This window comes from Zeus faber (assembly GCF_960531495.2).
Source record: "Zeus faber genome assembly, chromosome: 10".
NCBI classification, from domain to species: domain Eukaryota; kingdom Metazoa; phylum Chordata; class Actinopteri; order Zeiformes; family Zeidae; genus Zeus; species Zeus faber.
The window spans coordinates 6,158,790-6,185,523 of NC_137199.1; the positions used below are offsets into that span (position 1 = coordinate 6,158,790).

General features: G+C 44.0%; 1 protein-coding gene across 1 annotated transcript in view; it reads right to left on the minus strand.

Moving 5' to 3' along the window:
• Nucleotides 1-2,620: 2,620 nt before the first annotated feature.
• LOC307236261 (storkhead-box protein 2-like) overlaps nt 2,621-26,734 on the minus strand; it is a gene marked incomplete at both ends in the record, with an annotated part of 104,423 nt that continues 80,309 nt past the window's right edge. Inside the window, 3 exons of the mRNA XM_080008619.1 lie at nt 2,621-2,825; nt 7,710-10,158; nt 16,761-16,913. Coding sequence (XP_079864745.1) covers nt 2,621-2,825; nt 7,710-10,158; nt 16,761-16,913 — 2,807 coding nt within the window. The remainder of the gene's footprint in view (nt 2,826-7,709; nt 10,159-16,760; nt 16,914-26,734) is intronic.

Here is a 26,734-nt window from a genome sequence, read left to right on the forward strand (position 1 = left end):
CATACGAGCTACAGTTACCAGTATCGGGACGCTGCGTAATGTTTGCAGGTTTTGATTCTACGTTTAGGGATCGTACCGTGAGTAAATAACGTAGTATACTCATGTTCGTCACGCGATGTTCAAATAGGCCCCTTAACATTGACTTGAATAGTCTTTGTGCTTGTGCACAATTAGGTCAAACCTACATCATCGCCGCGAGGTTCGGATAAAAGAGGTTCTACTGTATGGAAACAATCAAAATAAAAACTTCAGGTCATATCTGCATCACCTGGTGGCTCCAGTCCAAACTTCACCCAGCTGGACTGCTGCAAGTACCAATTTTGTTTTGGGGAAAATAGGGTGAAGACAGAGGAAATCAAACACCCGCTAGTGGTTTTCACAGTACTGATTGAGGTGTGTGTGGAGGGGAGGAGGGGTCCTATTATTCTTTCATGTACCAGTAGATGTATTTAGAGGGAGCGGTGGGGGGGAGACGACATGAGAGTCCAGCACTTTGATGCATTGTGTGTGTGTGTGTGTGTGTGTGTGTGTTTGTGTGTACACGTAAGACATTCACAGGCTAGAGGCTGATGACAGTGTGGTAGTAGACAGGGGGAGGGGGGGGGGGGGGGGCGCTGCGTTTTTGCTGCTGTGGAGGTAGTTGTAGAAGAGCCTGGAGGGAAGGGGGGGAGGGGCTAACAGCTCCCTGAGCCTATAGGACGGTGAGATTCAAATTATTGACAAATTATTCAACCTATAGGACTGCAGGATCTGAAATGTGGATGGGAGGGCTCGGATGTCTGGCGTGGGGTCCGACTGGTGTTGCGCCCCCCTCTGCATTAGTCAGCGGTAGCCCCCGTAGTGCAGTGCGGGCCTCGATCCAGCTGGTAGGCCTCTGGGTGCCGAATTCCTCGGCCTTGGGTGCCGTTTTGCCTTTTCGTCTACAAGTCTCTTAGATGTCATGGGTAAGTCGTTTTGTGTGCAAACTGGGCACCTTGGTGGCCATGTTGCAAAAACAGGAGCAGGTGGAGACTTTGCTGCCGTGTCACTGTTTGATCTGCCATGTTGTCACCCGTTTCCTCCTCAAATGAACCGCAGCGTTTTGTGTTCTCGTTGGTTTTATTTCTGTAACACGGGAGACTGAGCGGGAGACGTCCACTTTTCGTCTTTAAGCACCAGGAGTGTGAATGGCTCAAGGGTTTGATTAGAAACAGCTCCGGACAAAACCAAAAGGTCGATTTAGAAACGAGGGGAGAACAAAGTCCATAAAAAATAAAATAAGAAAAATTGAAATACTGATTAAGGAAAAATAAAAATTGTAACCCAATTTGCATCCCTGCTCACTCCATAGAACACTGATCTTCCAGTCTTGGGTTCATTTGGTATGGCTCACATCTCTGCGCTTTCATGGAAACTCAGCCCACCGGGGAGACACTGCCTGTAACCCACCACTAGGGGCCTTGATGTCAGCCCCGGCGGCTTCATGTTCCAAGTATGAGGGGCCAAATGCAATGATATCTACCCCCCGCCCCCGCCCCCGCCCCACGTCACAGTTCTGTTATGTCTCATCGGGAACTGGTAAAGCGGTTTAGTGGGAGATAATTGGTGGAAGGCGTCTGGTATCAGATGATAAAAACTCCTTGACTGTGGATAGGTATTAACCCTATAGTTTTCCTGCTCCTATCGTTGTTCTACTGCCGCTTGACCCCACCGCCCCTCCCCCCAGCTGTCAAACCACCAAAAAATGACAAAAAAATGTATATTTTTGTAGTTGTGACAGTCTTGGGGAATACATTTCTTTTTTGTTTGTTTTGTTCCATAACAATAGTAGCGGTGTCTGCGCTGCGCAACAAGCTCAGAGGAGCTGGTAACACTGACATTTCTCTTGTTTCTTTTTTTTTTTTTAATTCTCCTTCCATTGACGGTGGCTGAGAGCGGGAGCTGAGCTCCCAGCAGGGGGCCAAGAGCCGCCCTTCGGAGGGTGCGGTACCGGGACACGCCACAAGGGGGCGACACACCGAGTTGGAGCAGCTTGAATGGGAGTGGAAATAATATGACCTGAGATTACAGATTATACACACATACACACACTCGCACATACACCCCCCGCAAACGCGCGCTTGCTTTTATATATATAGATATATATATATATATATATCTATATATATATATATATATATATATATAGATATATAGATATATATATATATATATATATATAGATATATATATATATAGATATATATATAGGCAGCAGTCAGTCATATTATCCAAGTGAAACAACACAACAGCGGTGTGTAAACTACAGTCCGCCCAGTGGCCCGGTGGTGTGTGTCAGTGCGTTGTGTGAATGTCTTGTGTGTGTATGTGTACAGAGAAACAAAGATGGTTCATATGTGGCCCGGGTTCTGTGTGTGTGTGTGTGTGTGTGTATGTCTATTTTATTGTAACAGCTGTATTTCCACAGTGGGCCTGTAGGGGGAGCACCACTGAGTCGACTAGTTCAGTCTGAAATGTGTAACAGTCCTTAGTGGTTTGGGGGCGATTTTATTTTTTCGTTCGCCCCAGCCCAAAGTGTGTGTGTGTGTGTGTGTGTGTGTGTGTCTGTGGGGGGGGGGGGGGGGTCTTGGCTGCGAGTCCCTCAGACGCTGGTGATGGACGCGAGGCAGGCGTTGGGCTTCTGGAGCTTCTCCGTCTGGCCTCCGGAAGGTTCCGGGATGGCACGGAAGGAGAAGGGGGGGCCATTGCCTGTGGCGATGCCCAGGTGTCCGGGGCTCAACGCCAGGTTCTGCCGACGGTTGCTTTCCACGATGGACGAGGTGTTGGACGCCAGGCTTTCCCTGGTTCTGATGAGAGAAGGACAGGCAAAGCAATGAAGGAGATGTAGGCGGTGGAGGAGAATGATGAGATATCGACAGGTTAAAAACAGAGCTCTCTCTAATATGAATACTAGTGCAGTTTAAGATCAAACAAATGTGCTCATACAAGATACATGTGGAGCATGGATTACACAACCTGTATGGATGACAATTGAAAGTCTCAATTCTGTTCAAAACTACACCAATAAGATCAGTAGACGAAGATAGGAATTTTACCTCCTAAAATAGTTAGAAAAAAATCTGAGAATGAAGTTAGTGTTTTGATGTGTCCAATAACTGGGGCCCTGTGCCTGCTCTGCTCCCCATTACATTGACATGCTGGGACCACATCTGGCGCTTTCCAAGCACCGGTCTCCACCTATTTCCCCTTCACGGCCGTAGAGGGAAGAGTCGATGCCCAGACGAAGGGGATCCGTTGTGTGGAGGCTGGACTGGCAGCGCTCCTGATCCCTTATGCTGCATGACAGACAGAAAGGAAGCCCACCCTGCCAAATAAGTGCCACCAGCTCCTCTCAGGTTACGCGGAGAAGAGCTTTAAATGTGGAGCACTAACGGCAGCAGCAACCAACAACGCCCTCAGTGCATCCCTGGGCACCTTGGCAGCGGGGAAAGAGACGCCGTCCTCGGAGGAGGCAAATGAGGTGGCAAGGACCTCCAGTGCCATCATGCCCCTGACCCAAGCCCTGGTAGTATAGGTGGGTAGATCCATGAGTTTGGCCACACAGACTCACACTGTGGCTGGACCTAACAGCTAGTAGGAGGAGAGGGCTCACCTGGGCCACCCTGTTCCCTTGGAGGACCAGTACCAACCAGAATGCTGTTTTGAGGGACATTTTTAGCTCCTACTCCAGGGCAGGGTCTAACCAGCAAAAGAGGAACCTTCAGTGACGTAAGTGCACGGTGATGATGGTCCAGACGTAAGTCCACGGTCCCTACCCCCGGGGCACTGAGGGCAGTACGCCGCAGTTGAGTCACATTGCAAGGACCAGGACCAGCCCATGTACACTCGGCAGTAATAAAAAATGACCAATAAAAACTAATAAAATAGTATTTTTATTGTAGATGTAATTATTTCATTTATTATTTCTGACATTAATTGAATGAAACAAAAACATTGCCGTGCAGTGTCTCAATGCGAGGCCATGCCTTACGAAAGTCAGAGCAAACTTTAAAATGACGTCTTGTAGATCTAATATGAGTGAAGATTCAGAAGAAGATCACTTATTTCTCACCTCAAATTTGTTCAGAAACAGATTTGAGTGGACTGATAAGGTGAAATCAGTGAAAGTTACGGAGCAAATACAACACAGAACTTGTGCTGAAACCCCATTGGCTGACGTCACTTCAGAATTCCAGTGCAGTGTGAATACAACCAGAAAAAAAGCCGTTGAATCTATCTAGTTCTCAGGGGACCATCCCAGTTCCTAGTTCCCCTCAAGGAGTCCCCACACATGTTTGGTGCGAAAACACCTCCAAATAAAGGAGTTTACGGGGAACGCCCCCCATATGGAGGCATCCTCCCTCTGCCTATATTAACTGCACCTCAGGTGCTTGCTATCACTATGGCTAGACAGAACGCTGAGACAGGGTTACACGTTGCAATTCCGTTGCCCCCCCCCCAAGGGATCAGATAGACGGTGATGTCAAATCCTGCAGCACTTCCAAAGAAGGGAGTCATATCGGTCATTCCGCCAGCGAACAGCCGGACCAGCATTTATTCGCACTACTTCCTAGTTCCCAACAAGACAGGGGGAGTGAGACCGATTCTTGATTCATGAGCTCACAACAAACTGATTGGAAAGAGACCATTCCGCATTGACTACACAGAGCCTGCTACGTTACATCATGCTGGGTTCACCTCAAATGATCTCAAGGATGCGTATTTTCATATACCCATCCTACTGGCACACAGACCATTCCTCCGCTTTGCCTTTATGGGAATAAACTACGAGTACAAAGTGGTACCGTTCTGTTACTCCCTAGTACTGCGCGCCTTGTCAAAGTGCATGGAGACGGCACTGAATCCACTTGGAAGGAGAGGTATGAGAATATTGTACTTCGACGATAACGGGGGGTGGCCGAAGCCCCAGTCTGAACACATAAACATGTTGGAACTGAACACAGTTGTTGTGGCGCTACAACAGTTTGCCTCCTTTTTAAGGAACCGGGATGTTCTAGTCAGGACAGACAACGAGTCACCCGCTGCTTATATCAACCCATATTGGCAAGAGTGAGGTCGCGCAGTGGGGTTCGTGCACGCATGCCCGCGGTGCATAGAACGTAATGTACCGTGGCAAATGTGGTCTCCCCGTTTCAGAAGTGCAGGAATTATTATTTATAAGTAAATTATTTACACAAAAACATCCAGTTTTTACTAAATGAAGTCCCATAGCAACGGAATGCAACAGGGAGATGTGCGCCCCGACAGTGGGAATGCACAGGTTTTTTTGGAACAGTACAGAGTAAGGACTTGGACAATCCCTTAACTCAGTTGTGTTTAAAAAAATGTGTTTTATACATGTAGGAAACAAACAAAAAAAATTGATCTAAAATGAAAAGACAGGCACGGGAGCCTGCGCGCACCGCTGTCTGCAGGAGAAACAAAAACTCTGCTCCAATTCTGTGAGTTAGGTTTACGTTTTCCATTTTCCATACAAGCAAGAAACTAAGGAAACTAAATAAATCAAAATCTCTCTGAGATTACATTATACTGTATATTGCTATAATATAATCCCAAGATTTTCATATACCTGCCCCATGGACCCCATGGTGCCCTTCTCACCAGGCACTTTCTTATTTTTTATTAATTTTTTTAATGAATTGCTGTCGAGGTAACGGATTGTCTGGACAAGATATATTCATGAGGAACTGCTCATAAACTTTGGCGCTCCACTGTGCTGGTCCGTTTGGCCAGAGCAGCAAAATGCCTAGAACATGAACTGGGGGTCCATGTACCTTTTCTTTTTTTTGAGCACCTGCCTCTCAAAGTCTCTGTACGGGACTGTAGAGGGGAAGTGAGACCCAATCTCCAGTTGTTACCTGACAGCTCTGAACAGAGAGGAGGAGAGCCCCCCCCTCTCCCTCTCTGCTCCAGTTTCAGAACAAACTGCACTCAGACCATTTAAATTCTCCGATTTTTCCTGGCGGATGGAAAAACAAAAAGTCTGTCATCAATGTCAATCGCGATCAACAGACTCGATAGACAATTCAATCGTAGATCGGCCCAAGCCTAGCACATGTCAACCCCTGCAGCCTGGCAGCACTCTACATTCCCAGAAAACAGAGTAAGGCTGTATGTCTGATGTGCCGCTGAGGGAGCGAGTAGTGCCTGAACCCGAAGCGCGGGTGGACCTGTTTGCAACCAGGGAGAACACTCAGTGTCCGCTACGGTTCTCCCTTCAGCACCGGGACGAACCCAAACGAGGAGTGAATGCCTTCGCCCCTGGCCCTAAGAGCTGCTATACACGTTCCCTCGGATCCACCTTATAGACAGCCTGCTGTCTATGGAAAATCTTTCAAAACAGCGGCTTTCTCATTGGTTCTGTGACAGCATCTCACACACCTACATGGAAACAGGTCAAGTTTTGCCACCAGACACGAAGGCTCAACTCATGGAATGGCAGCCTTTGTTTGGATGTGTTTCAGTGGAAGAAATTTGCATGGCAGCGTCATGCAAATGCATCTGACAAAGGGGCACCCATGCCCCTTTGTCAGATTTGATCTACTGGGAGGATCTCTGTCCTCCTCGGTGCTCCTGTGTACAGCATCCCTCTTTTAGCCCCTACACAGACTGCATTACGCAGATAAGTCCATGTTTATCGTTTATCCAATATGCAAATGAGGACGGACAGTCCCAGCGAGTGGTTGGTTCAACCGTCGGTCCAGTTACATCACAGACCTTCTCTTTTGAGTTGAATCATGATGCTATTTTACTGCTCTGTTATACCTTGGAAGTTATAATGCCTATTGGTTGGCTGGTTATACCGACAGAGCTATTGCCTTGTCTCTTGACAGCGGGGCGTAGACTCAACAGCCTTCGCCAGTGAGGAAAAAGCGAGAGAACGGAGCCTATGTGAAATAGAAGGAAAGTTAGCTAGCTCTAACTCAAGTTCTATGATCATAGGCGAAACCCTCTAGCTTTTCGTGCCCTGCTGTTTTCCGAGGGTGGCTGAAGATCCTTGGGGAGCATAATGGCAGGCACAAAGCCCCTTTATAGGGGCAGGCCACAGCTGATAGGCTGATGGGTACATAAAAATTTTTCAGTACGGCGCGCATTCGCGTGGGGGAAGCCAATAAGGATGAAGCTCGAGTGCTTTGTCTATGATCATAGAATTTCAGTTAGAGCAAGCTAACTATTGACGTTGGCAACATATATTTGAGTGTAACCACAAAAAATGTGATTCAGTCATTTTCCACAGATGATTGACAAATGACAATGATTCTGCACTCTGTTAGGTTGATACTACTGCTCCTCTGTGGATAGGGAACTATCTACAAAGCCAGCAGCATTAGTACCAATACTAAATAAAACATTCTTCAAGTTTATATTAAATACTCTTCTCGAAGTTTGAAGTGGAGGGGGGAACTAAAATGGCAAAGAAATGTTTTGATGTTGCAAATTCCTTTTCTATTCTCTTTGATATGCAACAAACAATACCTGGTAGAAAAAATAACAAATTTGGAATAAAATGAATTCTGTGAGAAAAATAATTAAGATTATAATTGTTTTTTTTGTTTGTTTTCTTTTAAGGTACAGTTTTAAAAAAAAACCAGCTTGATGCCCACAACAGAAAATAGGTGGAGTACGTTAACTTTGTGTGAAACAAGCTTCTACTGGTATACCCGTCTCACCGTGGTGAGTTGAATCCACTGTCCACAGTGACGGAGCTGCTGTCCATGCTGTCCAGCCGGGCCGAGTGCGCAGACTGCTGGTTCTGGCCCGGTTCCGGTAGGTTCTCTTTAGCACCAGGGAAGGTAAGGTTCCTCTCAAACCTCCGCTGGAGATCCCTCTCCTTCTCCCTCTCCAGTAGCCATTGCATTGTCCCTCCTCCTCCCACTCCTCCCCCACTCCCTCCGCCCATCCCTCCATCCACGCCCGCCTTGCCGTCCATGCCGCGGCCCTTGCCTCCACCTTCTTCCAGTTCGTCGTCGTCCGAGACATTGTAATAGTCAAAGGAAGCTTCAGCGGCAGCGCCTGCTGACGGCTCTATCCCTGAAGGCGCTGTAGCGACGGCAGATGGCGCAGCTACCAGGGGCTTCGGGGCATCGAAGGCCTCCTGGGAGTCGAGCGCATCGCAGGATGACGAGAGTGCCGATGGGACGAGGGCCGGTGTCTTCCGCAGGGAGCTGTAACCCGGCAGTGGGAGGCTGGGTGGTGGCTTGAACAGTGTGTCCTTGCTGAAGATCTCTTTGCGTTTCTCAGGGCCCCCGGCAGAAGACGAGGAGGAGGTGCCATGCGGCGGCCGGCCATTGGGCAGCGGGGGGTCAGGGAGGGAGAGCGGAATTGGAGGCAGACTGCCCCCCTTGGAGCCCAGCTTCCCTGTGTCCTCCTTATACTCCGGGGGGTGAGGCGTCTGTCGGTCCATCGACCGCTCACCAGAGCCCAGCTTCAGCCCATCGTGGCTGCTCTTACCCAGAGTTCCCAGGGGATTGGCCGCCGTGAGCATGGCTTCCGAGGAGGCAGAGCACTGGAAGTAGTCATCGGGGGGGATGGAGGTCGGCGGCGGCTTCGGAGAGTAGGCCGGTAGGCTGTCCCTGCTCTTACTCTTCTCCAAGCTCCTGCCGCTGTCCAACCCTAGCGCATCACCGGCCAGTTTACTGGTGGGAGGCGTTGCCCGCGAGTAGTGCGCGGAACTCTGATTGGCTCGCAGGGTTCCATCGTCCGTATAATAGCGGCTCCGCTCATCGTAGTAGTCAGGCGGTCCTATAAGCCCAGCTCCGAGAGGGCCTTTGGAGTTGTCCATGGATCTAGAACGTTCCTTGGCTTTGTCACTGCGCTCCGTCCGGGACTTCCTCTCTTGGGTGTGAGAATGGGAGCGGTGGACTTTTGAGTGGTGGGCCGACGGGCCGTGGCTTGGTTCGGGGAAAGGCATCTCTGTCCGCCGCTTAGCGAGCTCACCCGAGACATCCCACTCTGGCGTGACGGGCAGGTGTGAGGAGTCTAAGATGTTTGGGTTGCTGTGCGCCAGGTGGAGGCGTGCACGCTGGCGCTCCATGGCGAGGGCGTGTTCCCTGGGCGAGCGGGCAAGGGAGGAGGAGTAGGCTCGGTAGTCCCTGTCGGCGAGCTCCAGATGGGACCCGTCGCTGGGCTCCCCCCGCGATGCCCTAGTCTTACTGTGGGAGCGACTGGGCTTGGTTTGGGACTGCTTCCTGTGCCGGCCAGCACTCCTGCGGCTCCTGGAGCTCTGGTTGGCCGACGAGGCCTTACTCCTTTGAGCGCGTTCCTCCTCCAGCCGCTTCATGACGGCTGTGTGCCTCGCAAGGTTCTCCACGGTGAGGTCAGGGTTGATCCTGCGGATTATCTCCATCTCCACGTGCCGTGGAAGCTGGCTGGGTGCCTCCTCGTCTCGAAGCGGCCACTCCTCAGGGGGGAACTGGGCCGAGAAGGTGGCCAACTGCTTGGTCTTGTCCTTCTTAAAGCTCAGTCGGAACAACTTCAGACCAAATTTCCGACTTGCGCTGCCCCCACCGGTGCTACCCCCTCCTCCACCGCCTCCACCTCCCGACTGCTTTTCGGCCTCCACTCCTCCCCCCCCGCCCCCTCCCCGGTGCTTGGTGAGCGTGTCCGTCTTGAAGGGGAAACTCAGAGCGCTGCGACTCTTCTCTGCAGCACCCCCACCCTGTTGAGGGGGTGTTTGCGGGGAATGTGGCGACGAATAGGCCTCCCGGTGATCTTTGGGGGATCGGCGCTGCAGCGTGGTGTGGTGGCTCGGGGGGTCGTCTCCGCGGTAGCTGTTGTTGTACGAGGAGTCCCCACCGCCGCCGTGGTTCTGGCTGGGCTTCTGGTGCGTTCGGTCGCGCACGCCACCCGAGGTGGAAGGAGTGATGGTGCCGGAGAGAGGGGAGGTGCACTGCGTCTGCTGGTGCTGCTGCTGAGACTGAAGCTGCTGCTGCTGATGGCGGTCGGCAGAGCGCTCATCCAAATGGTACCACTTGGAGCTGGTTCTGATGAGGCTGGGGGTGATGAAGTATGTCTGAGGGGTCACGATGAAGTAGCCGTCTGGTGTTGGGTAGATCTTCCGCTCACGGACCAGCATGCCCAGCGTGTGGTGCAGCACCTCGTCCGTCGGTGTGGGTACACCTGTGCCAATCAGAGAGGAGAAACTTGCCGTTAGCCCAACCACAACCGAACTGAGTCTGTACGCTTGGCGTAAGATTAAGGTCATTGATATTTTCACACTTGTCACTTTTCGATGAGATGGCAAAATTCTATAATGTACTTTTTTTTAATTCCGAAAGAAAGGCAAAAAAACAACCTCTAAATTAATTCACAACAGCGTATGGAAGGAATTGTCACAATTCACAAATATATGGATATATACAATAAACACCAAGGTACAAAACAACATTAGAATCACAAAAATACAAAAGGGATAAAGATGAATTACTTCAATCCACAATTCTGTATGAGGATTTTTTAAAATGCAACAAATAGACATATTTATATTTTCCACCATGTTTTATCACTTACACACCCTAACCCACATGCATATGGTTGATTAGTGTGGATCCATTTGCATTGTATTCTTGTTTTGTGACACATCCCATCAGCAGGAGGAGGAGGGGGGGGGGGATTGGAGTGTATAAATGGAGTGGATCCTGGAGTGAATGCTCACTATGGCAGATCTGTAAGACGTACAGTAAGACAAAGTGGCAAATTTGTGCCTGGTCACCAACATGGTGAACCGTAAAATTGCATGCAAGTTTTGACATAATTATGTAGATTATGCTTTCACATTTTCTTTTTAATTTTCTTTTTGCAATGACATTGTTTCCTAATGTTTTGTTTGTAATTTATAATTCCGTTTATAACTTTGTCCAGCATTTTTTTCTCGTATTTATTAAACTTTGTCATAATAACAACACGATTGTCCATGACTGAAGATCGCTAGAAGGTCGTTTTTAAATCAATCACAAATTGGATATTAAATAATTTACAATACGACAAAACGACAACTAAAGAACTAAAGCTCTTCTATTAATGCATTTTTTCTGCATTTCAAAAAACTGAACTTTAACTTTCACCAAACGCTGGTTGTGAAACCTCCCCAAAATATAAAGGTGGCATATTTATTATTAAAATGATGAAACAGACTTGGTAAATTGGCAACAAAATATTTGGCACACAAGGAAGATTTTAAGGGAAAAATGTCACAATTATCAGGGATTTTACACAGAATTGACATCTTGTTATTCAGAATCCCATGTTATTAAAGAATCCAACACTTTGCCTTCCTTCTCTCCACCTCTCTCATTTACACGCTGCACTCATGTTTCTTTTTTCCCTGATACTGTTTTTTTCCCCCTCTTCTCATTCTCTCTCTCTGATATTATTCTCTCTCTCTCTCTCTCTCTCTCTCTCTCTCTCTCTCTCTCTTAAGGTATTACTGCCTGTTACATCATGGCCTTACAGCCCAGCCAGAGTGATGCAAGACCTGTAATGACAGACAGGCTGAGAGCACGTATATATCTCCACACACACACACACACACACACACACACACACACACACACACACACACACACACACACACACACACACACACACACACACACACACACACACACACACACACACACACCTTATTGGTCCATACGTTTGTCGGTAGCCACCATAGAGAAGCCATGTGTGAAAGCTTTCATGCTGAATTCAGCAGTATTGTCTGCCTGTTAGTTACCCGTTATCATAAATGGAGGATACAACAAAGACCCTCCCATACTGTCATACACAAAGACATCCTGGCATCAAACTATCGTAATGTATGGAAATTACAAATGAAGACCACCTGTCTGCTTTGAAAATAGTTTAATTGGCAACGGCAATAATGGAAGAGGAAGGCAGTAATAAATTAGTTGACTTGGCAACCTAGGATAAATTAGGGGATCTTACTCTTTAAAATTTACTTTTTAAAATGTATTAAAAATTTAGAGTGGTGCGATACACCATACTACAGACGGTCACACTCGTCTTATCTCACAGTTAGTTTGTGATTAGTTTATTCAACATGACCTGTGTTCTACATTTATACATCTGGGATAACGTTTTGTTGTACAGGTACTCCTCATTTAGCAACCTAGGACCAGGACGTTAAGTGAATTGGTGGATAAGCGAGGACCCATGTTATTTCACGGTAAGGGGGCGTGGCCATTGTGAACGCTAGTGTAGTGAATACTGACAAACTGCAGGAACGAGACTGAGAACGGTGATGAGATGAGATGTATATAGTGTACGTTTATAGTATATAAAGGGTGATGCTCGCTGAGATGCTTGACGCTGAGACGCTGCACACGCAGCAGGAACGCCGTGGTATTGTACGCAGCGTACAATACAGACTGGTCAAAGAGCTGGTGGTAAGTCTGAACGGTCGTTAAACAGGTCGGTGGTTAAGTGAGGAATACCTGTATAGAAATTGGTTACACAATCAGTGGCAATAAATGGCTTATTTAGGAATCTTTCCCACCTGTGGTTCGTTTGTGTTGTCTCGAATCAGACTAAATTGATATCAAGTTGCAATCGCCCCTGGGTTTGTCTTGTGTTCACATGGCAATCAGACCAAACCTTTGGTCATTTGGTCGTTGGCCACCTTGGACCGGTTGTTTTGGTCCGTACCCGAGTTCAATTTATGCGTTCACACCTGCCCAAACAAATTGCACCAGCGGGGTAAACACACCAGGGTTCAATTCAAATGGACCAAACATGGCATATGTGAAAAGCGCCCTTCAACCCCGCCAGAAACAAATGTGAATACCCTGCGTTACCTACAGTACGATTCCTCAACCGAAAGGCAACACATTGTCTCGGGGAGCAACGGATCACAAAACTCACGGTTCGGATTGGCTCATTTTTCGGATCAGCAGAAAAAAAAACGTTGCTTTTTTTTATTTTTTCTGTAAAACACTTAAAGCAAGGAACTTTTGCCCATGGTCCTTAATGAAAACAACATACAAGATGTCCCAAGTTTGAATAAAATCATAAAATATATTAAATACTCAATACTTAATTGTTAACTTAAAGTGCAATATGAGGCACGCATGATACCTCCTGCCTTTCAATATGGTAGTGAATGAAAAACATGATTAGATCCGCCCCAAATAATGAATTAAATTGCAATAAGTAACGAGCATCATGTTCAATTTGTCACGTTTATAACAGAATACATTTCATGAAAATCGGTTCAGAATTAAGTGAGTTACAGTCGATTTTGTAGAGAAGTCGGTGTCTCAATGCACATTGTATTTGTGTTCTAGCGAATCTTGACCGCTCCAATGCGGCCAACGAGCAGAGGCATTGCAGCGGCATTGGCTGTATCCACAGCTCATTCACGTCGTGTTGTAAAGTAGCAGCAACACAGCATGTTGTACCGTGAACCAATCAGTGCGCATCAGAGTAAAAGATAGCACGCATTTGTCTATCTTCTTTTCACTGCAACTCTGCATCGAGATTCATGAAATGATTGCTTTAAAAAGTCACAGCGGCAGTAAAATTGTATTTCACTGTGATGGTTAAATTTTGCAATTGATCCGCGGTTCAGATGCCAGCCGAACCGTGGGGGGCGATCAGTACGGATCACGGATCAACTACATTCTGTTACACCACTTACATTGTCAGAATCAAACTCATCCAATAATACCAACATCCGTAACTGTAGCCTGCGTGTATGAGAATCCTGCTGATAGCAACGTGGGGGCCACAAGGTTTGAATATGCGTTTCACAAAAGACGGTCTTTTTCACTTTGCAGCCTCGATTGCCAAGTGTAACCGGCCAATGAAATTGGTGAGAAAGGAAAAAAGGTGGTTCAGCTGAGCGTTGATTTCTAAGACGTTCTACTATGTGTTCTTTTTCTTTTACGTGGGGGGTGAATAGATCACAGGCCATCCAGTTCAGACTAATTGATAGACGGCAGACAGGCAGATGCATATGTGTGTGTTGCTCGTCATTACATCATACGTGCACGGTTGCTGTGGTGACATGACGCAAGTTCCTTGTAGCGGGAAACCCGGCGCTGACTGACAGACGGCCAGACAGAGACACATGCCTCTGTGTGTGCACCAGTGTGTGGTGGAGGATCCTAATATGTGTCTTATGACCAAATTAGACTTGCAGGCGAGCACGAGTCTCTCTTCCTGTCGTTCACGTGTCTCACACTGAGTTCCTTCATATGTTTCGTAAAATACCAGACTTTTACAGACCTCCATTTTGACTAATTGCTCAGGCATTGTTGTTTTAATGTTTAGAAGTAAACACCCAGGTACTCTGTGTTGCATGCCCAGCCTGCTGAGAGCACAGGTGGGGGGGAGTAAACAGATAACCAGAATGTTCAGCCATCAAAAATATTTGGAGGAAGATGTCGAGAAAAAGATTGAATTTGAATGACGGCTGTTTTTAACAGCCAACATGTCAGGAGTATGGAGACATTTCAAGGCAAAGCACATCAGTGGGCAAGTTTCTATGTATAAAAGTCAAGCTAGCCAGGAACTTTAACTGATGGGAGGATAAGTTTACTTTCTTTCAAGCCAGGTCTTACTTAGCACAGAGAGAAGCTGCAGCAGATCAGTGAGTAGAGCAGGGTTAAAAGAACAACAACAAAAAGATACTCCGATACGATTACATTTTATTGTTTCAATTGTTTATGCAAGTAATTACATACTCCCCTACTCAGTCATACTGTTGTTATTTTTGTAAAGTTCAAAAATGACTTTTAAACACAATGTGTTGAGTATTACTTCCTTCATTTTATTTTAGAAATCATTGTATTAAATATTTTTTTTTAAATAAACTTACATACTGCTACAATGCCACTATACTGCAAGTTCAGTAAAGCATTGGTCATCTTGGTCAAAGAAAAATAAAGAGTAATAAAAACATCATGTTTAAAATGTCTATATATATATAAATGAAATCATGTCTTGACCCGTATCAAAATCAAATCATATCAATAGATCCTGCCCAATACCTTGTCCTATCAGTGGGTTTCTCAGTGTACCAAGAGGGTGTGCTATCAACAGTTATAAATGATGGGAAATAGCAAACCTATCCTTTAATTGTGAAGTGAAGTAAGTACTTGTTTTATGGGATTGACAGGAATGCCGCTACGTACACCATTGTTTAGATAGCAGTAGTTTAATATATAGCTGTATAGACATTGATAAGCTGCCTATCCTTAGCTAGTTCCTTATCCTTCGTTAGCTACCAAGCTAGCTAGCGAGTCAATTTAGAACAAGTTTGAAGAGTTTAAATACTTGGAACTATTTTGATTTTATCTTTTTTATCACCCACACAATCAGGAGAGCTAAAGCAAGAGCTTCATGTTGTGGAAGATTCACATACATCCTGACAACAATCTGACGGTGTTCACTGCTATTTCTTATCTCTCTTTCAAATAACTAAAAACTAAAATCGCAAAAATTGTATTGAGCATGGATCTACGATACGATCACCTGGAGGTGTCTCAAGGCCCTGAGGATATCTGGGAGAAAATTGCAGCTCAACGGTAGTTATTAAGGGGGGGGGAAGCATTGTCTTTCTGCTACTTTTGTTATCCCCATCTGACCATCCCTTTTTTTTTTTCCACAAAGCCACAAAGGTCCATAGCCTGCAGAGTAAACAAGCTCTTATTGTACTTACTGGCTAAGGCTGCATTTATAACATACTCCAAATAACACTAGCCAAGCGCCAGATAGGTCAAGTTGTACCTGCTTAGATTCCAGCCTAACCAAGAAAATAAATAACTAAATGAATGTTCCTGGATTTAATTTACTCGTAAAACCGCAAAGTATATATATTCTTAAGAACAAATTGATAGTAATGGACACATGTAACTCTGGTCTACCAATGGCTTGTGTGTTACTTGGGAAACAAATCCTTAAAGAGTTGGGTTAGGGTTGAGGTTTTGAGTTGCTATTCATTACACAGTATCTCAATGGAGACGTAGACACATCTGGGAGTTTGTATCGGGATTTGAGCCAAGCGTCTTTGTTGGAGTTGAGCTTCATGTTCAGGGGTGAACGCTGTACTGCCATTATTGTTGACAAGCACCATCTGTGGTCATTGTGCAGAAGGAGCATTTTCCTCTGTTCCTTTCTCCATTGACCTCCATTGCTTTCACAAAAACATACTGTACTCCTGACAAAAATATGAAGTAGGAAAGAAACGAGCTAACAAGTATAGCAGAAAACTATTATTTTTCACTTCAAAAATGAAGGTGCCTCCAGCAAGGCTTGGTTCAATGTCTTGGTGACGCAACTTTCCAAATAGTCCCTTTATCAACAATTAATAGCCTATACCCCTCAAAGGAAAAAATGTCTCTGTTCTCCACACAGTGACCAAAGAAGCTTCTGGTAACAGTGAGTGGCAGCATAGGGATTTAATGTCCATCAAATGAACATATAGATCCAAAAGCTCTATAAAACTTTCATAGCGCCAAGTAAGTGCACGTGAGCTTGCGGATGACAAAGCATGGGAGATGGATAAAAGAAAAAAACACTTCAAATCCAGTCCAAGCAACTCTGCTCCACTGGCTTGTTGTGAAGAAAATGTATTTAATGGCAAACAGTTGAGTTCACCACACATATCTGAGTTCATTGCAGAAGGGAAACCCATTTGAAATGACGGAATCATATTCAAACTTGTTTCCTCGTGTGTGTGTGTGTGTGTGTGTGTGTGTGTGAGGCGGGGTCGTTACCTGGAAAACATGTCTGCAGGTGTTCGGTGAGTGCCTCTTGGGTGACAGGCTTATGGGCAGAGTTCATAGCAGAGATAGCCAAAAGCAGCACCTCCCCCAGGGGGATGAACTGCGATTGGCTGATGGGGGACATACTGATGGGTGACACATCACCTGTGGAAACAGACAGACGTTTTACCCGTTAGGAATCATCATGGGACAATTGACATCATCGTTCTGGGGGAACTGTTTTCCAAGTTATCAATTAACATAATGTTTACTGGATGGGGATGGGACAAAATATCCTCCCACAACATTTTGATCTAAAAAATGTTCCGGAGCAAAAACTGTATTTTGTGACAAATTCTTACGTGTATGTGGCTTTAGTGATCAAACTTCTGGCGGTTAATATTCTGCTGAAGCAGCGCTACAAATATGAAAACGTTGAACTATTAAAGAGTGGGAATGTGACTTCGGTGATTTACATTTCAGTCAGCATCTGGACTGAGTGCTTTCAAGAAAACAAATATGTGCTCAGAATCACCTAACTTCTAATATCTATATAACATTGTGAAGGCATCATACTATGGACCCCATATTGTGTATTGCCCTAGCTCTATTATTAGGGGGGAAAAAACAAAAACCGTTAGTCTCACACACACACACACACACACACACACACACACACACACACACACACACACACACACACACACACACACACACCTGTTCTGTGTCAACAGAACAACGCTGACTATCAGCTGACAAGATAGGGTTGAAAAGAGGTGGTTGAAAGAAGAGTTGATAAGTGATTGTGAAGATGGTGCTTTAAGATTTAACAGTTGGAGCTTACGAGTAATCAAAAACCTAGTTGAAAAACACATCATAACAGTGGAGGGGGGGCGACCTCATGCCCAGAGAGCTTATGAAGAAAATGGAGGGAAAGAGAATAAGCCGGCAAGTTCGGTGACTGTTGCTCGAGGCTTTGTCCATCACTTCACTGAACGTCCCGGGAAATGGATTTTCTCAATATTGTATCAATTTAAAAAGAAATTGGTAACAGATCGCCGGTCGCTTCTCATTGATCGAAAAATTAAAAATATACGTTTTTGTTTAAAAATACACTCTCCTTTAATAAGACATACCAACTAAAAGTTACGGTATGTCTTACTTATCACCTACACCACGGCCTTACCCTATTTTTGGGAGCTTTATTGTCCAAACTGAGGATGAGTGGTGATGTGATTATCCTTCAGTAAAGTAAGGTAATTTGTGCAAGTTGTAGCTTTGGTGAAAGGTGGCAGTTTCTTTTCGACAACTAGCACTTCAAGGACATTTAATGGACATACATAAGGACAAAGCACGGTCAAAGGCTAATTTATGCTGCCAGTTTTGTACTTATCTACACAAATACTCGTGATTGTCAAACCAATCACTATTAACGGTGCTCCAATCAGCGTTTTTGCGGCCGATCACCATTCACTGGAAGCAGTGTCAGCAGATACCAATCACAGGGTCTATTTGAAGCCTACTTATCCTGTAGCATTATTCATTTATTTAACTTTTCTTAACAACATTGCATATTAAGTATTACAGTTACAATGGGGAAGTATCATGAATCGACAACTGTTTATTTCTTGGTACTAGGCAACATGTGCAACATACTGTATTCCACTCTCTTAGAGACCACTCAAAAACCACAGCCCTCTACGCTTGGCTATTGGGAGAACCCTAGGGCTTAACAATATAGCTTTCCTGTGGAATGAAATAAATAAAAGCGGGGTGGGGGCACAAAAGGAGGCACACCCAAGCTTTCTTACATTAATTATTTTGATTATTAAATAACACCGTATACAAGGTACTCCATTTGTCGAGCAGGGTTGGATAGGAATTTCTCTTCCACTTCCAGTCTCGCGGTCAGAGATCTCACTTTATATATATATATATATATATATATATATATATATATATATATATATATATATATATAATTGGGGTGGGGGGTAAGCTATTTGGTGTAATAATCAGAATGTTATAATACTGTAACATGTGCGCGCGACGTGTGGCTCCTCCCCTCCCGACTCCCACATCCCCATCCCACCCATGAGTTCATTCATTCATTCATTAAGATCCCGTGCATGATTGGGAACAGATTTCGGTCATTCAAATGTCTCTGTAATCTGCAAAGTCTGACTGTTAATTCCATGTGTCAATTATGTTTTTTATCACCAGTTAATCAATGGTTATGATTTGAAATGTGAGTGCCGGGTTTTCGCTGCCTGCACTACCACACTCGCTTTTGGAGTATTTCACCAGGGGAAGGAGGCTATAAGATCCTGCATGTTATTCTGGAAAGATTTTTGTCATTCCAACAACTTGGAACTAGTTTACTTATAAACAGCCAACTTACTAAGAAAATTTTCAGTTTTATACCGGGCTCGGGCCCATAAAAGCAGCCAATGGGATGGGCCCGTGCCAGGCTTGGGCAGAAAGTGCCCGGGCTCGGGTCGGATTGGGCTTGTCAAGCCCAACCCAACCCGAGCGAAGCCCGACCCTGTGTACCGGTCAATGTTGATATTGTGGCGCGCCGCCACAAATAAACGATTGTATGGGAAACACTGCCATGCATAACGGGGAAGAGAAACTGTCTTGCGTGTTTTGCGTCATCCGATCAGCTCTTCTGATCGGCCTTTATACCAATCAAACTATTTAGAAGGAATATCATCCGATCAGGATCCCTGGCCAATCGATTGGAGCACCCTTTGGTAATTTGATGGCTGACCCATTAGGAAACTCAAAGAGTTCCCAAAGAATGCTTTAAAAAACCATACCACGTATAAACAAATAGCTGCCATAACATTAGTAGTTACCTAGGAAGGCTAAAATCCTGTGCTACTAGCATGGTTGCGGAAGAAGGTTGCTGAGAAACAACTTGTCATTCTAAGCATACGTGAGTTTGTATTTCATAAAGACATGCCTCTATTGACAGTGTCATTCACCCTTGGCACTCGTCAGCAGGACTTGGTCATTAAGGGGTATAGTACCAGTCATCGCGCTGGGCGGTGCGGTGACCCTGTTACTGTCTGAATGGCGATTTGGCCATGCAGGGGATTCTTCACAGTACTACCAGCAGCACCTTAAGCACAAGAGGACCACCAAAGAACACAATTGTTGATGCTTAAAGAGTTAGCAAAATGGGCATTTTTTTATTTTATTTTTTGTCTGATCAGCACAAAGCTCTTGTGCCCACACAAACACGACAGGAAAGTTTAATGCACACAATTGTTTGCGCACCTTTGTACAACTCGCGATAGGCGTAATCTGAAGTGGGCTAAATGTAGGTGATAAATAATTAGCAATGCTCCTCAGTGATTCAATTCATCATTCAGCCAGAGGGTAGTAACTTACAGAAATTCACCAGCTACGTATTATCTTATTGTGGCAGTAACAGAGGGAAAATGAGACGAGGAAACCAAATAAGGTGCTACTTTTTAAAGTACTACTCATGATTATAAATTGTTGGAATTGATCTACACAGGAGTTAATGAACTCGGGCTATGACGGTATGATGTTTTGTTCTTACCGGGGTTAAAAGTTACGTAGAGCCGCGGTATATGGGGGGGGGGCACTTTTTTCCTTTCTTTTTTTTGTCATTATACCTTACAATTGCAGGATTTAACCGATAGAATCTTACAAAATGCACAGGGATAACAATGAGGAATTAAAAATGAGGAAAATCATAAATATATTTTTATAATGTGTGAATAACATGGCTCTCCACGTGCCCCGATCACGCATTGGACAGCCGATTCGACTGACAAAATTCTGAGTCGGGTACAGCCCTAAAAATAATGAATAATACTCTGACCAGCACAAAATAAATCCCACATATGTTTAATGGACTGTCTCCCCCGCTCGTGTGCAAAGCTAAGGTGACGAGCGGGAGCAGGAGAGGGGGCGGAGCTGAAAAATGTCTCCAGAAGTCCTTGAACATAGGATGGAAGACAGTCAGTGACGATAACCAAACAATGATTATGGTGTTTATATTACATATCTTCCTGTAACCTTCACCAGCAAAAAAATGAAATTCAAATAAATATATATATTTTATTTTCGGTGATGACGGTAATGAGCGTGAATACCGCGGTGAATATAATATATATAATCGCGATATTGCGGTAATGTGGTTATCGTCACAGCCCTATTATGAACTCTGCCCATTTGTGGATTCCTGATGTAATGTGGGAATATCCCAGGAGAACTTGGATTCATCATCCATGGGAAGTTAAATTTCACTCGTGAACCGATTGAAGCGTCACAACGAATACAAGGCAAGAATACAAAGATTACAAGAATTTGGACCCGGTGATGGAGCTGGTCTAAATTCCCATGAGGTCATTGTCATAGGCTGTTCACAAAAGCAAAAGTGGTAAAACTGATTTATTTTCATTTCAAATTTGACCGCTGACAGCAAGTTTCAACAAACTGCCTTTACTAGCGCACGTCAAGAAAGCAGAGATACCCTCTTTTCATTTTAGGTTGTGAGTAAATATTTAAATCAACTACAATGTTTTAAAATGCATCCATTGCATACAATAGCACTGAACATAGCTTATGCAAGTACATGAACATAAATGATAATGTCCTAAGCACTGCAAAGGCACAGTCCAGTTATGCATACTAAACTTGCACTCTTACATTTCTGTGGAGGTAATAAACATGACTCATGTAGAGAGCATTAAAGGACAAATCTGATTAGTAGAATGACATCAGTAATAAGAGCTGGGTAAAAAAATAAAATAAATCAATAAATCAATGTAGTGCGGTATAAATCGTTCCAATTCAATATCAACTTTGAAAATTTTGATATCAAAAGTTGTAGCCACGTTGTCTTACAAGTGTAGAATAACAGCACGTTTAATTTTCACTTGTTATTATGTTCTGCTCCTGTAGGAGTCACCTGAGAAAGATCTGTGCACTCTTACAGAGGCAGACGTCACAGCCCCCATGAGTTGGTATTGAAGAAATAGATTGTATAACCTATTTTTCTTTTAACCCCGATTTAATTATACATATATTATATTAGCTCATCGTATCAATCGGTCAAAATTCTTATTGTCCGTTAACGGTTAAACAGTTAATTATTAGTAATTACTAATAAGTTGTACATATATGTAGTAAACTGTATTAGAATTTCATGATCTGCAGACAAAAAAATTTGCCATTCTAAAGACAATCTGTATGTAGGCTTAGCCTGGACCCACGCTGCAAGGCCCTACCTCCCTGTCTGATGAGGACCGTGAGGAGGCCTTCTCTAGACTAACCACTGAGGCTTCCAGTGCAGATGGAGACTATGTAAACCCAAGCTGTAGAATAAAGATATAGGACTGTGTGTGAATGTGCATGTACAGAGAGGAGTACAGAATACAATAGTTTTATGTAGACCATATTTAGCTGAGTCTTATTAGGGCTGCTCAATTATGGCAAAAATCTGAATCTCGATTATTTATTACTCAATGACTTTGGAAACATCATGCATTTAATGAACTTAAAAAAAACAACTTGTCTTTTATATATATATTTTTTTGTATATTTTAAATATAATTCAACTGAAAAACAATTTAAAAAAATACATGTTAAAAATTAGGAATACAATAAATTATATATATAAAATTTACATTTAAATAAATAATAAAATCCTCATTCAATCATCGTGTGAAAACAGTCCGAAAAGTTCCCGAATCTGCGTTTCTGCGATTATATGCAGGGACATTTGGAGCAAACCGAAGACTCTACAACCATGTCAGACCAGACTTCACTGAAAATCACAGATTCTTTCTTTAACCGCTCTTCTTTTTTGTGGGGATGGAGGTCGCGCTGGGTTCTGATGGGGAGGAGGGCGAGGTCGTGTTCCAGTTGATATTTGAGACCCGCCGCGGCAGCTCTGAGGGGGGGGCCTAATCCCCGCTGTGCGCTGCCCGGCCGGAGAGCGGCTAGGGTGAGAGGGGAGGAAGCCCCGGCACACCTGGACCCCAGTGGGTCCGACTTCATGTTTGATAGAAACATGTGTAATATAATATGTGCATAACGGATCAGCGCAATGACTCTTTATGGGATTCAGACAGGGGAAGCCCTGGTAAAATGTCCTTAAGTTCAACTAAACACGGCACATGGTACGCCGCACATGTGCTTCAACAGCCTGGCTGAAAGTGAGTTCGGGGAGGGACGAAAGTGCAGGGCTGTTAAGGAAATGGGTGCGCTGAACACAGAGCATCATTGCAAAACGGAATGTGGCACAGTAACGTTTTATCTCCATTATCTTGTTTTCATAATAAATTGAAGGCAAAATTGTAATTGAAAACAAAATCAGATTAATCGCCCAGCCATCCAGCCGAACCTTCTTGTATAATATTTGACTTCTTATACTATTACCCTACACTTTACGAATGTGATACATTTACTTTTTCAGCAGAGAGGGCCAGAAAGTGTAAAAGAGGCTGACAGTGGGGCAGTTGAGGTACTGCAGCAGGAGAGCAACACATACTTCATTATTCCTGAGCAAGAGGATGACACCCACCCCCCATCAAAGAGCTCAAGGGACTCCTGTGCTCTTGGCGGATCTTCTGGGCACAACATATACTCCAGTAGCAGTATCCACAACCACAGATGACAAGGCATTATATGAGGTGACAAGGGACAAGGAGGTAAAACCGCTGCCACTTTCACCAAATTCACTAAACTGGTGGAAGGAGCATGAGGGGGGTATACCCCCTTTTGTCTTGTCAAGCAAAACAATACCTGTGTATCCCAGGTACCAGTGTCCCCGCTGAGACGCCCTTCTCAACCGCTGGTTATTTGTCACCACGCAGAGAAGTGCACTAAAGCCAGAAGAGGCAGACCAGCTACTTTTCTTACACAAAAACATGTGGTATCTAAACCTGGAATGAAGGGACTCTTTTAGAAGTTGGTGTTTTTAATGTTTTAGAATGCCCTTTTTGAGTGTCGACCGAGCGTCAGTCGACAAGACGAGTCTTAGTCGACCAAGCTTTTTATTGGTCAGTTGGTCGCAGGACGAAAAAAAAACAAAAAAACTCCATTCGGGAGCTGTGCCTTGTCAACATTAACCTCAACATAAAAGGCTGGACCCATGTATGAAGTGCGGGAGGGTTTCTCATTTGAAACTAATTTTAAAGCGGTCCCGTTATGAAAAACTCACTTTTTCAGTGCTTGTGCATATATGTTTGAGTCTTTGTTGGACCTAATAACACAGTCAGTTTATTTTGTGCTGTTTATTTCAGAAAACATGTGATGAAACAAGCCATTCAGATTTGCAATCCCTTCTTTTGTCACTAGCTGCCTCATTAGAATTAGAACTGCCCCCCATCTGAGTAACTTCCCCCATGGATGGAGAATAACAAGCGCTGCTGGGAACTGCTCTGTTGGCTTACAGACCAGCACAAATCGTTTAAAAGACAAATTAATACCAACTGTCCAAGAAGAAACTGCAGACCATGGAAATGTAAGTATTTAAAAACAAATTTTGCTGTGTGTTTCTTTATAAAATAAAAACAAGTAGGTAGGAGGTAGGTTGACTGTAGGCTGCGGCGTGCAATCTACTGTGTTTCTCCAAACAAAACCAATAAAAATAGTGTGTGTTTCATTGTAGATGAATTATATTTTATTTTCTGACGTTCACATGAAACAAAAAAAATCCTGTATGCTGTATGTCGGCAAAGAAGGTCAGAGCAAACTTTAAAAGAGGCCTCGTCGATCTAATAGGAGTGATGATCCAGCAACTGGATTGCTTATTTCTCACCTCAAATTTGTTCAGAAACAGATTTTTGGTGGACTGATGAGGTGAAATCAGTGAACGTTCAAGGACTAAATACAATGGAGGAAGTAAGGAAAGCTCAAACCCCGCCGGCTCACAAAACTATGGGCCTCAAGAGGGAAGCGCCACCTATTTAAACAGAGCCTTCTGAAACAGGATGGTTTAGAGGCCTGTTATGTGAGTGGAATTTTCAGCAACAAACTTCAAAAACATGTTCTGGGGACCCCAGAGACCTATATTAACTTGTTGAAAAGGAGCATAATAAATCCCTTTAACAAGAATAAATGTTCAGTCTCCTTGCTGGTTGTTCCGACACATTCAGAGGAATAATTACAGCTTTTGATGAGCGACTTTTGCCGGTAATTAACAGGGCCACACAGCGCTTGTAAATTAAATTTATATTTTAAGTTGTTGTGTTGGTCGTACTGATAAATGAACAGAATTTCAGTCCCCTTGCTGGTTGTGTCCTGTAAGATTTCAATTTCCCGGACAAAGGGAAGAGATTCCAATATTGTAAATGTTTATTGAGCTTAAAAACAATTGATAGGCGTGCGCACGCACGCGCACACACTATAAAGAATGAAATCATAAAAACATATATATTTATAAATGTTGTTATTGAATATTTAAAATAAAAGAAGTCCCATCAGTTAAAAATAAATATTACGAATATCAAATAAATAATAAATAATTTCCATTTTTGAACAATTAACAATTAACATTTTACTTAAATAACATTTTGATGAAATCAAAAACTAAATAAATATGGCAAGTAGTTCTGACTAAATAATAAAGTTTCAGTCTTCGTCCGGACGTCTCGTCGACATATTTACAACTCAATGGACATTTACCTTCTGCCTTTGTTTAGAACAACTGCGCAGCCTTTTCAATATAAACCCGAAACCATCCGATACTTTTGAATGGCTCTCTTGTCAGAATGAAGGGAACCGAGTCTCGCTGGGTGATGAGCCCTTTTTTTTTTTGGCAAGTTTTACAGTTTTGTGTTGTGTTGTTTGTTTAAATTGCCGTCTCCTGCCACTGGCAAATGTTTCCCCCTCCATGTAATACTGTTTATACCCGTTCTACACAAAAACAAATAACTATAGTACTGGTTTTATTTATTTTTATTGTGAAATGTTTAAAAAGATTATATATATATAAATAAATAAATATTAACAGAAATTTATATCTGAATTATCCTCTGTCCTGGACACCTTCCCTCCAATCAGATGAACTTATGGAAATTATAACAACCCACCAATGAACTTCAAACCCCGTCTCCCCCACAGTCATACACACAGAGCGTTTCACTAGTTATTTGTGGGAGACTACTACAAAAACATATATATATGTTTATTTTTTACACATTTTGACTTGTTTTTCTTCTTAAATATAAAGATACCAAAACCGGACCGTTACCGTGGCCCCAAAACCATGATACACACCAAACCGTGAGCCCACTGTACCGTTGCATCCCTAGTGCGTACTGTGTTTACAAGCGTAACCTGTAGGCAGGGTTTATTTCTATATCGACCAACGTGGGTTAGAGGTCAAAGGGCAGCTGTAGATCGTCCAAACAGCTGCGCTTTCTGTTGCAACTTGCTGAATGCAGAAATGAACAGATCTGTGGATTTTTGTTATCAAAATGAAAAATAAATGGCGATAAATATCGTAATTGTTTTATCTCCCAGCTCTAATTCAAATTGTGCTTAGAGGGAGTTATTTTCAACCAACTCTATGACCGGAGAGATTAAAATATGTCGGACTGATTTTACCGGTCAAAAACTGGCAATTACTGTATAATGGAAACGTTGATTCAGAATAGGGATGTTCCAAACGACTAATTTCCCTGACGTTTGAACGTAAGTTTAAACTTAGACTAGACGACTAGTACAAAAGTCTGAAAAAATATTCAGTGTAATAAATTGCGTATATTATAAGAGCCATTTGAAACCGTCAATAAAATTCTTCAATAACCAAATCGTATTTTGAATTCCTGACAGACTGGGTGGAGGCGGGCCAGTGTTGCGCCCCCGAGCCCTGGGAAGCTGGGGACGGCGGAGGCGCAGCGAGTAAGAGAGTCCGCGGCCCCGGGAGACGGCCAGGTTGGGATGGAGGGGCGCTGTAAAGTCAACGGGGATCCACAGCCCCGGGAAATGCGCCC